We start from the raw sequence: 12194 nt of genomic DNA, 5'->3' as shown, positions 1-12194 counted from the left end.
TGGCCCACCTCGCAGCCCAGTCCTCGTCTGGGAGGAATTTTGAAGGGAAACCCAGAGGGGCTCTGGGCCAGAGTAGAAGGTCTCTGTCCAGCGGCTGGGCAAGGGTCTCCCAAGTGGCCAAATTGAGACGCTGGAGGGACGTTGGTCCCCAATCAAATGATAGATCAGGAAATAGAAGCAGGAAATGGAGCAGAGGTGGATGACAGTCCTCTCCCATCTGGAGGGAAAACTGTGATTGGACGATTCAAAAAGGAAACACCGGGCTAATCGACTTCCTTCGTTATTTTGCCAGACCCTGTTCAAGCTGAGCTGCTTTTTTCTCACGCCTTATATGATTCACGCAGACTCACCCACATCCGTGCTTCCCATGAATCTCAGAGCGAGACAAGGGCAACAACACCTCCCATCATCCGCTGCAACCTAAAGTGCCAACCAGGTACTCAAGCAGCCTTCTGCATCTCCCCCCAGCCCCCCGCCTCCCCTTCGTGGCCGAATGTGGACCTACTGACATCCAGGCTCCGTTTTCCTGAGTGATCCCAGTGGCTCAGATCCCAAACTTGGTGGTAGTGGTGGTAACTGGGGTGGGAGGGGGTGGAGTGTGATGAAAGGTGGGCTCCGCCCACCAAAAAAATCTACATTACGTAGATTTGAAATCTTACGATCAGACTCCCTGACAATTTTAAATGAGTCGGCGCTGTACCATTTGGTGGCCCTGAGAAGAGGTGTCCCCACTTCCCAGAGAGAGTCTCTTCGATGCGGAGATGCCCCATGTCAGGTCACACTGGACTGACTCTGTGGTCTAGGCTGTCCCCTGGGAGGGCTGAGACGTCTGTCCGACATCCACAACCCCCTCTGTGAAGAAGAGCGCCCCACAGGCCCTAGAGAGCGTGGTGAACTTGAGTGTTCTCTCGGTAATTTTACATTTTTCTCCTGGAACTATTTGATAACTTTTATATTTGCCCATAAATATACTGCAGCTTAAAAAAATGCTATCTCTCTATCACGACCCGGGAGCTGAACTTTTTATAAATCTCACCAACTGCTGTCCTTTCAATCACACATCTGTATGGTAATGACCCTATGTGACAAGGTAAGAAGCAGAAGCCCTCTGGAGGGTGCTCCCCAGCAAACCCATTTTTCTCTGCTCTAAATTCCGGCATGTTTCAATTCCAATGTTAATTTCTTTCAGTAAATATATTTTTCACCTAAAATACTTTAAGAAATATTGTCACCTTCTGAATCATGCTGGGAAATGCCAGCAAGCATGGACAATTTTAAACAGGGGATGGTTTCAATGTCATTTATATTTTGTTTGGAACGCAATAGAATTTTCTTCCCTTAGTTGATTCACTTTCTTATGCTTTGCTTATGCTAATTGGGTTAAACGTGTTGAAAATGAGCCACAGGAAGGAAGATGACCTAAATGCACCATTTTAGGCGGAAATAACTCTGGCATTCAATAGACAACTGGTCATCCTCCATGGCAAGGACTCATTTGTGGTAACCAAGACTCTGATTATTCTGAAATTCTTTGTCAAACGTCTTCACCTTTCCTCATATAATATCAAAAAAATAGAAAATGTACACTTTACGTTTCACATCAATAAAACGTTAAATCATGTGTTACTGTTAGCTGCTCTATCTAGAGAAAAAAATAGCAAAGTAAAGCAATACCAAAAGCAAGAGAGAATTACTGTGTCTTTTAAAAAGTAAATATAGGTCTTATATCATCAATCCAAAGCCATAGGAATAGGTTGTATTTATCTATTTACTGTTCTAAATTTCTATAATGAAATATGAATAAAAGTTACCAACTGGTAACTCTAAATAGTTTTCTTACATGTGCCCAAGTAGCTTTAGCTAGATATATTACCAACTGTGAAAAACAGATTTTTCAAAAGGGCCATGATATACATAAGAATTTATCTGAATTTTTAAAAAATTAGATTTGAAACTTAGGAAAAGAAAACTTCATGTTGAAGAGTATGAGATTTCTGCAGAAGAAGCATTCTTAAATATTGACTATAATTGATACAGAAAGAAGAAGAAACTTTGATCAGATCCTCATCCTAGTATATCTCAGGTTATTTTTGAATACCGTACTGAAATACTGGATCTGCACTATAAACACTGCACTGATTCTTTTAGAAAATAAAATCCAGCGGGGGTGATCCAGATTACTGCCTCTCAAAACCCCTGGCTTCGCCAGCACATTTAGGAGCTCTGGGGTCAGTTTCTTCTACCTATTATACTGTTGACGCTGAGGGGATTTTACTTTTCAATCTCTTCTTTTCGTGTAGTAAAGGCTCCCTGAAATTGCTTTAAGAAAAAATTGCTTCCTTCTGTCGCATGGCTCTGTGGATAAAGTACCGATTCTGTTATTGCTGGATCTCCTGATTATTCTATTTCTCAAATTCAAGTACAAGCATGCAGAACAGAAGAGGCACACACACACACACACACACACACACACGCACACACAGGAAACCAGCAGCAACCAGAAGTACCTCTCAGGGCACTTTTGAAATAATGAAAGATGATTGTTTATGCCGTCCTGCTTTTGAAAGCTTCACATGGCATCCCCGGTGTCCCCCAAAGATGCCAGGCAGGATGAGCTGCATAGCAGCAAGGCCCACTCTTACTTTCTTAGGTAAAATTGCCCCACAAACCTAAATTGTCATAGGATGGATTTTTAAGAAAACCACTAGAATGGGGTTAAATATAGGCCAAACTGCAAATGACAATGTCAAAAAGCAAACTGTGAAAAAGATCTGGAGGATACACATCAAAATGTTGAGAGGGGACATTTCTGCAAAGGAAGTGACATAACAAAAGGGCAGTGTGAGGGAAATCGTCTTTTTAAAAACTTTACAAATTTCACAATTGTAAACACAACATGCTTTTTAATTTGAATAGGCATATATTTATACTGTGCGGACGATTAAGAAAATCTTTTAAAAGAACTAAAGTAACTCAAGTTTTTAAATTTTGTAGCCATAACCAGTTCCTTCCCTTACCATCCCAGGGAAGATACAAATATTTTCCCAGCGTGGTTTTGGCACTAATTTGGAGTGTTAATGTGATTAGGTACAAGCACTGCTACCTCTGTTTCGGGAATCCCACTAACATAATAGGGTTTTCGTTTTAGTTTGTTGCTTCTACAAAGAGCCTGAACTCACCTCATGAGGTTCTACCAGGCACTGAGGAGACTTGGTAAACTGCCCTCACCTCCCAGAGGCAAGGTAATCAAATGACCCCCCGTCCTTATGGCCGAGTCTTACTTAGTCCCTCATTTCTGTGAGTCATTCATAAATGGATTCCTCTCGTGGCCCAAGCTTCCCTTGAGTTACCCGGTCGATGGAAGTGTTTTATGTGCAAAGTGGTCCTGTGCCCGGAGCCTTCCGCCAGGCATTTGCTTTTCATTTCTAAGTTTGCTAATCTTTCTTTGTCCACTGTGCAAATCTTCTTAGGGAGCCAATGCAGGCCTGCTGTGGTTATTACTTCTCCCTAAGTCGCTGACCCTGGGCTACAACATCTCAGTGATTTAAATCCTTTATATTAGTTTTCCTGGTGCACAATCATAGTCTGAATGCCATCGATGTAAATATTTAAAAGAGCTCCACAAACATAATACAAAGTTATATCTCTCTGTACTTCCATTTCCTTAAGACGTCTGCCTCTTACAGCTCTCTGTTTATCTCTTGACCACCAGCCTCTCACCTTTAACACCCTTCTCCTAATCCTCTTGAACTCATTTTCACTCTATTCATCTCTCATGGAACAGAGTTACTTTATCATTTAGGAAATACAGCCTGTTTATATAGACAAGGTGAAACTTGTTCATCAAGCCCTCACACATTTACCATTCCATCATCTAGAAATCTGTCCAATATGGTAGCCACTAGCCACATGTGACTGAGTTAAATTTAAATTAATTTAAATAAAATTAAATTTAAGATTCAGTTTCTCATTCTCACTAACTACATTTCAAGTGCTCAACAGCTTAATGTTGCTAGTGTCCATGGTATTGGACAACACAGATATACAACATTTTCATCACCGCAGAAAGTTCTGTTGGACAGCCCTGATCTAGGTATTTGAACAATAATGGTACCTAGACCCTTGGGATAATTCAAACTTTAATAGTAAGAAGAAAGTGGATCTTGCAAAAGCAGAAAATGTTTTACATAAAAATAAATGAAAGCAACAAACAAATTTACTTTGCCTGGAAATAAGTAAATTTCCCCAAGTAAATAAATTTTCGACAAATCTTTACTTTTCGATTTAACAATCCAATAAAAATCTCTTCCTAAACATTACATACACTGGCTGGATTATAACATATTTTTGGTTCTGCAATAATCTTCTACGGATTTGCAGAATTCTTTTTTAAGAAGAACATTTACGAAGCTGTCATCTGCTCCTTCTCGTTTAGGTACAAACACGTTTGAAAACTTGGATGAACAGGAATACGGGAATGTTTCCAACTACTTTAAAGCCCTCTGTACGGGGAGCCAATCTTACATCCTCCAGTGGTGACAGCGGGGCCATCTCCCCCCTTGCCAAGCATCTCTTCATCCATCAGCCTGCTTGGCTATCACTTCCCCCATGAAATCTGCCTGAAAATGTTCCCTCCCTGCATAAAACAGCCAGCATCAATCTCCCCCTGCTTTGTCCAACTACCATCTCCTGTGCATACGTCCATCACTCTGCACATCCAGCTGAGTTCTAGTTATTTCCACGTCTGTCCTGCTCTTGTGGCTGGGAGCCCTTAGGGGGACAGGAAAGTGACCGACTCTCATTTGCATCCCCAGCACTTAGTACTGTGTTTGACACATACAAAGCTTATTGAACTGAGCTGAACAAATCGGACTCAAAGTTGAAAAGCCTGCTTTTCACTCTAACTCTGACTCTGTTCTTGCAGTCAGGGGTATGTATCTGAGGTATAATCAATGTAATCTACTTTGTTACTGTCTACATTTAATTAGAAGACATTTTAATTAATTCAAAATGCTACCAGGAGCTATTACCTGCTATGATCCAGTTGGCTGTTGGTAGCCTACATGTATTTGCTTTCTGACTTAGTGGTTTCTCAATTTCTTGGGAAAAAAAAATAAGATTTTCTCTGGGTCCAAATAGGCTAATTAATGAGATTGCCAAATGAAATGAGCACTGTTGTTCAATCTGAATTCTTTAATATTTTTCAAAATATACATAAACTATTGTATGATGGGATTTTGATTTGATGAACAAAAAGACAATGAAAAGTATTGTTGATATTTAAAACTTAGATAAAAATCCACTCTCCAAAGCTTATTCAGGAAAATGTCAATTGGTTTTTGTTCCTAAGAAACTTGACTTTATAAAAAGGGCAAACACCCAGATTTCAAAAGGGAGGCCCAAAGACGTCATACATTGTCAAAAAGATCACGTTTATACGTATGTGCTCTTAAAACCAGAATCCTAATAATCTCGATTAAAAGACTGGCATTAACAATGAAAATTTAAGTTACAATAACTCAGCATTAAATGCAGGCTGTGGAATTCAAGAAAATGATTTCCTAACCAAGAAAGACATGGCCCTTTTCAGTGCTGTAATAAAGTCAACTGGAATTTTTTCCCCTTCAGGTTGGATTGGGAGCCTAATGGCTCTTTTGCTTTTCATCTCCCCTTTTAATAGCAGTGGAATACTGTATTTTATAACTTTTATGTTGAAATATAGAATAAACACTATTTCTGAATTTGCTGAGGGATTTGTAGAACAATTTTGTAATCCTTCTTAATTTAGAGCAATACCCCAGAGACTATATTTGTATAGAGATTTAGAATTTCCAAATGCTTACATATGCATTGTCACATTTAATGCAAATTGTTCATATACGTGATTAGCTCAATTATTCAGGCAACATCTGTTCAGTTTACATATTATTCATGACATTTCCCTCCCTTCTTTTTTCGTTTCTGACCTGAAATTTTATACATTTCTTTCTTATTAGTCTTATATTAGTAAAAAGAGAGGAAAGAAGAAAAGGAGGTGAAATCCAAGCTGATCATATTTTTTAAATGTATAGAGTTCTTTTAGAAAAAATGAGACTATTAAAACTGCTAGTTAAATTAAGGGTCTAGTGAGTAGAGGCATTAATTTAGGTGGTTTAAAGTATTTCAGTGTTTGTGACTTATTTAAATACTCTTAAGCTACAACTTCCAGTTAATAGCATAATTATTTTATAATAGTTATTTCCTTTAAGCCTGTGTGCTAGGGATGCTTATTCCCATTTTTATAGGTGAGAGAAGAGGAATATGGAGAGACGAAGTTGATCTATCCAAGCAGAGGCCAGCGTTACAAACCAAGGCACTTGATCCCAGGTTGAGAATCCTTTCCCTGAAATCAGTGGCTCTCAAGCTTCATCGCACCTTGGCGAGCTTGTGAACACAGACTGCTGGGGAGGGGGGCACCCGGAAGTTTCTGATTCGGCAGATCTAGGGTGGGTCCTGAGAATGTGCATTTCTCAAAAAAGCACTGCAGATGCTGCTGCCATGGGTGGTCCGTGGACCATTCTTTGCAAACCACGGCTGCCTCCCTCGGCATTTTTACATCCTTTAAGCTGTAAACCACATCAGAGCAGGGAATCTCCTGGATACGGTGCAGTGTTGCCTCTCTCCATCCCCATCTCCTATTGCCAACTGGTCACCATCACAATGCCTGTGGCACCTCACACACACTGGGTAGATGCTGCATGAATTGAATCAACCTCCATTTTCTCATGGTATAAGGGAAACGAGATTCGTTAAGTGAAACACATACGGAACCTTTTTTGTACGGTCTATTTAAGCTAAAATGTTCTATCCTTTATTTCTCTTCTAAGCCACTGAATTTAATAAGTGAAACGAAGAGGCACAGGACAGCAAGGAAAACTGTCCCCAAGTCCTTACCCTTCCAAGGGGCCCTTTATGCCCTCGGAGTCACCACACCACCATGTTACACCTCCAGGTTATCAGTGCTCTCCCCAGAGATACAATATCGCCATTGGCACTAGTCAGTGCTTTCCCAGCTTTGTGAGGGGGATTTATTTGCTCCTATCCCTTATAAATAAATGACTATCCTTCCATCGCCCACCCCAAATAATTTCTTCAACTCCTCCTTCTTTGTGTTGCAAAATACATCACTTTAAACGGGCATTATCCTGTTCATTTTTTCAGACTACTTGAGAATAGAGATGCTATGCTTTTTGAGAAAAGTGGCGAGACTGTGACGCCCCAGATAGCCAATGAGCTGGATAACCAAGGTCACGTGAACCACAACATTCTGTGTTAGAGCCAACTGATGAAAACATAAGAGCTGCAAGAAATGGATTACTGACCGTTTGTTAACGTTGAAGGTCATGATCTTACCTATGCACACTAGATCCATAAAACCATACATTCCATAGCAGATTTGAAAAAGGATGTCCTTCCTCTGCCACACTGCATAGGGGCTGAAGGCTGACCAGAGGAGCCAGGTCACACTCGCTATTAAGAACAGGGATCCTAGGATTACAGCAATCATCTGAACTTTCTCAACCAGTGTTATAGAAATGCTTTGCCACTAAAAGAAAAACAGAGGCATGTAAGAAAAAGGTGCTGTGTATAATTGAAAAAGAAAAAAAAAACATTTTCAGCCCCATGTTTCTCTTCATGTTAGACCCTTTTCAATCTGATCGGCCCCCAAACAAATTTTTCCATTTCATCCAGGCTATAAAAAATAGACAAGCAGGTAAAGATTAATGAATGGCCTCTACTTCATTATTTTCAGTAATTCACCATTCTACAAGTTTAATCTAGTTTTATTCCAGATAACCACACTGAGTGTGAATGGCTGAGGAATGTTTAGTACCTAGGAATCACATTATCATCTTTCACATGTGCATGAAATTAAATACACTCTGAAGAAATATGGTGAGGACTCTTCTATTTGGAAATTTATTTTGCTCTTAACACATTTGGCTACTGCAAAAAAAAGGGAATTATCTCTTTTTTATGAAAAAAATGTAAAAAGCAAATAAATAAGCTATATAAGAACATCCGTGAAAAAGTCGTTTAACACACTGAAATAATTATAAGGGAACTAGAAAATTGTATGTTATCTGTTACTGGTACATTTCATATGCTCAGATATTACTGGCCATTCATTATCTAATGAGTAATCCATGAAGCCATTCTTGTCAAGATTTAGAATTTGTACTTGAAGGAGTATCTTTGAAACTCACAAACTGTGTAAACACACACCATTCAATGGAGAAAGTAATTTGGTGTCTGAAGCATCAGCGTTTGAGAGGGTTTATAGTATAAATGATGAAAAATCTTCAAAGGGTGTTATCAGCTTGAGAGAATTAATTAGTCATGTTCTCACTTTCACATCACTGAGACAGAAACAAAACTAGAATTTCTGTTATAGTCTGCCAGTAAACAATGAAACTCAAAACAACCTGCACAATCTCCCTGTGTGTGAGAGTTATGGCTGCTGAAACATGTGGCTTGTCAGCAGAATCCCTAAACAGTTTAAATAACCTTGAAAAAACAAACTTGAACAGTCAGCATCCATTGGGTGAATCTGATATTTCCTTAACCTCTTTACTTACCTAGAGTCTGAATATGTGCATCCCCAGATAGGGGTCTATCGCTACTCATAAATTCCCTCTCTCCCTCACTGCCTCTGTCTCTCATCATAAAGAATTAACATATAATGATTTTAAATATGCTTTGAGCCTTGCATATTCTTAGATGCAAGGTTCTAAATTCTATACTTGTTAAAGATTAAATATCAAAATGCATTTGAAATATTTCATTCTCTCAGATCATTTACTTCATGTTTCTCTTAAAAAAAAAAAAAACAGAACCAAATGACAAAGGTGGTAGATTCTATAAAAAAGGTATTTCTAACCATTTTAATACTAAGATTCATTGATTGAAAAGTGGTTCTTGCTTTTACAATTTTGCATGAATAATAACTGAACTAGACAATACTATTTTATCATTACAAATGAATCAATGTTGTATTTCAAGCATGTATTTGAAGTTTTTTCTTTTTTTACAAGCATCCTGACATAATTTTAAACACATTAATTTCAAATGACTAGGCATTTGAATTTTAAACCATTTTAAATTCGGTGTCACCAGACAAGTGTGAAGTGTCAATGTCTGTGGTCTTGTTTAGTTCTGATGCTCATTAAAATCTGCATTAAATACAAAAACATGGTAAATGATATAGAAAACTACTTCCAAGTAATATCCATCCTAGATGGATGCTATCATGTCTGTAGGCACTATGTTAGCCTTTGTCAACTTATTAATTACACCAAATAGATGAAAACAAATCATCGTTATAAATCCACGAGGCAAAGGTGTCCGACTTGCGTGCATGTGTGTGTGTTTGATTTTCCCATGATGTGCTACATGTTTCAAAATACATATGCCTGAAACACAGAAGTCGGGTAATCAAAAATGAGTGAAGAGGATTCACCAAGAATGTGTTTTACATACTGAAATCTATTTTCCTTTTGCCAGGAATCCTTTATGTTCCAGATTCATTATGTGATTTTAGTGGAGTTAAATTTGGACAGCTCAATATTGTATAATTAATTATATTTAGTTTCAGTTTGGCTTATTAATTAATTAGTTGATCCAGGCTGCCTGCATGCCCATTCAGTAACAACATGGTGGACCCTAGTAGGCACTCGGATTTGGGTGAACTGGTGGGTATAGTTCTATGGTGTTGTGGTGTGTCCTGGGACAAGGAAACTGGTGGCTTTGTTCTCAGAGTCAGCATGACTGCCAGGACCGGGAGGCCATGCTCAGGTGGCAGGCTTCCCACACATGAGGCTCAGCTGTTCCTTGACAAGGAAGGTGAATGAGCAAAGGGTCAGACTTACTAGGAAAAAGAAACATATGATATGGCTTATATGTGGAATCTAAAAAAAACCTGATACAAATGAACTTATATACAAAGCAGAAATAGACCCACAGACATAGAAAACAAACATGGCTAGCAAAGAGGAAAGGTGGGGGGGAGGGATAAATTAGGATGTTGGGATTAAAATACACACACACTACTATATATAAAATAGATACGCAACAAGGACCTACTGTATAGCACAGGGAACTCTACTCAATATTTTGTAATAACCTATGAGGGAAAAGAGTCTGAAAAAGAATACATATAATATATAATATATATTATATAACTGAATCACTTTGCTGTATACCTGAAACTAACACAACATTGTAAATCAACTATACTTCAACAAAAAAAAAGAAACATCAATGCTTCACACTTGTTTGGTGTTACCAAATTTAAAATGGTTTAAAATTCAAATGCCTGGTCGTTTGAAATTAATGTGTTTAAAATTATGTCAGAAAGCTAGGAAAAAAAGAACAACTCTTGATTACAATACACTGGGAGGCTCAATTATTTACTATTATCGTAGAAAAGATTTTTTTGTTGTGGATATAAGAAGTAATTTGGGATTTTTGAAGTTTACTTTTAAAGAAGGATAAACTGTTTAAAATCTATAATGAGCCCCTTAAAATTTTGGTTTTACGTCACTTCGCTAATAATGCAGATGTGCAAATGTGTCTGAAAGTGCATGGATATTCTTCACATACTGATGAACCCTAAAATTAATACCATTTCACTGAATAGCTAATGCGGACAAACTGTTATTGAAACAAAGTTTATTAAACCAATTATGAACTTAGGGATTTCCCTTTGAACACTGATAACATCTTGATAATTTCTTTTCTCACTATGTACTGCTCTCTTATTTTTACCATTATGTGCGAAAAGTGGGATTGATCACATTCTTGCCTTAGGAAAAATAATGCTGCTTCCTACCACTAGGAAACACCCACATAGCATCCTTGCCCTGGAAGACACACATCATCTACCAGGCTCAGCCTAAAGGAGCTGTGTTAATGGACCATTTGCTTGGACAATAAAAACAGAAGATGAGAGTCTTGAGTCTTCTCTCTCTACCCCAATGGTATGCAAGGCCTGAATTTCAGTTTGTAAAGCACTTCTGAATCTTGAACAAAATTTGTCAACTGCTGAGCACACGTTTCTCCTCTAAAAGTTGATATATAAGTATGTATATATATTTTTTCACTTAAATTTCTTCCCATATTTGGAAAGTAATACAACAATAACCAGATTGGCTTAGAGCCAATAATTGCTATTATTTTCTTTCTTTTCATAATATGTGATTATGTGTGACTCTTTTATAGACCTAAAAAGCTGTCCACTTCTACACAACTGTTGAACCTATTGTTTCTAGCAAAAATGGGCCCAACTGGTTCCTCTTTGGGAAGTTCATTCTTATTTTGTGTACTAGAAGAAGTAATTTAATATTCACAGCCTGTATTTATCCAGGGCTAATATGTGCCAGGCACTTTTCTAAGTCCTGCATACTAACTCATTCAATTCCCACAACAACCTTAGGAGGAGGGTACTACTATAATCCCATTTTACAGGTTGGGAAACAAGCAGAGATAAGTTAAACAATTTGTCCAAGGTTAAACGCCCAGTAAGGACTGGAGCTGAGATATAAACACAGATAGTCTGACTTCTAGGTTCATGCTCTTCACCCTTATACTATTCTGTGTAATGATTCCACTGAGCTCTGATAACAATTAATTGCACACCCCCCATCATTTCAGTGCCATGGCAATTTCCTGATAAAAGCTTCAAGTCTGTCTTCTCTGGTCTACTGAAATAGCTTTCTAGCTGGACGTCCAGCTGTGAGTCATTCGCTGATCCTCTATGTAACTCCCCAGTCTACATTCCTAATGAAAGAAAAGCTGCCCCTGCTGGGCTGGACTCCAAGCTCCATCAAGGAGGCTAACTATTTGGTTCAGCACATATTCCCAGTGCCTGGCACATAACTGCTGCAGGAACGATGAAAAAAGGGGATGTAGGAATATTACAAGGAAGAGAGGAAAGAAGAGAAGAAGAAAGTTGGAAGGATGAAGGGAAAGAAAGAAGGAAGGAAGGAAGGAAGAAAGAAAGGAAAAAAGGAAGGGAGGAAGGAAGGGAGGGAGGAGAGACAGAGGTACACTCCTCAGTTCAGCTTCATCTGATTCTTTGTATTCTCCCAAATGCCAGGTACTTTGGTCCCTCTCTGCCTTTGAGCACGTTCTCACCTGATGAAACCTCTCATCCA

At 38.6% G+C, this 12194-nt stretch overlaps 1 protein-coding gene across 2 annotated transcripts in view; it reads right to left on the bottom strand.

The window, feature by feature from the left end:
• MARCHF11 (membrane associated ring-CH-type finger 11) overlaps window positions 1-12194 on the bottom strand; it is a gene marked incomplete at its 5' end in the record, with an annotated part of 118118 nt that overhangs the window by 13374 nt on the left and 92550 nt on the right. The window contains one exon of one of the 2 annotated variants that reach the window (XM_082622913.1): window positions 7393-7585. The exons of the other annotated variant lie outside the window; for it this stretch is intronic. Coding sequence (XP_082479039.1) covers window positions 7393-7585 — 193 coding nt within the window. The remainder of the gene's footprint in view (window positions 1-7392; window positions 7586-12194) is intronic. 2 annotated transcript variants of the gene reach the window in all.

The sequence above is a fragment of the Mesoplodon mirus genome (genome assembly GCF_964341445.2).
Source record: "Mesoplodon mirus genome assembly, chromosome: 5".
Lineage (NCBI taxonomy): Eukaryota > Metazoa > Chordata > Mammalia > Artiodactyla > Ziphiidae > Mesoplodon > Mesoplodon mirus.
The sequence above is the reverse complement of the archived record's forward strand: the minus strand, read 5'-3'. Positions and strand labels throughout refer to the sequence as shown.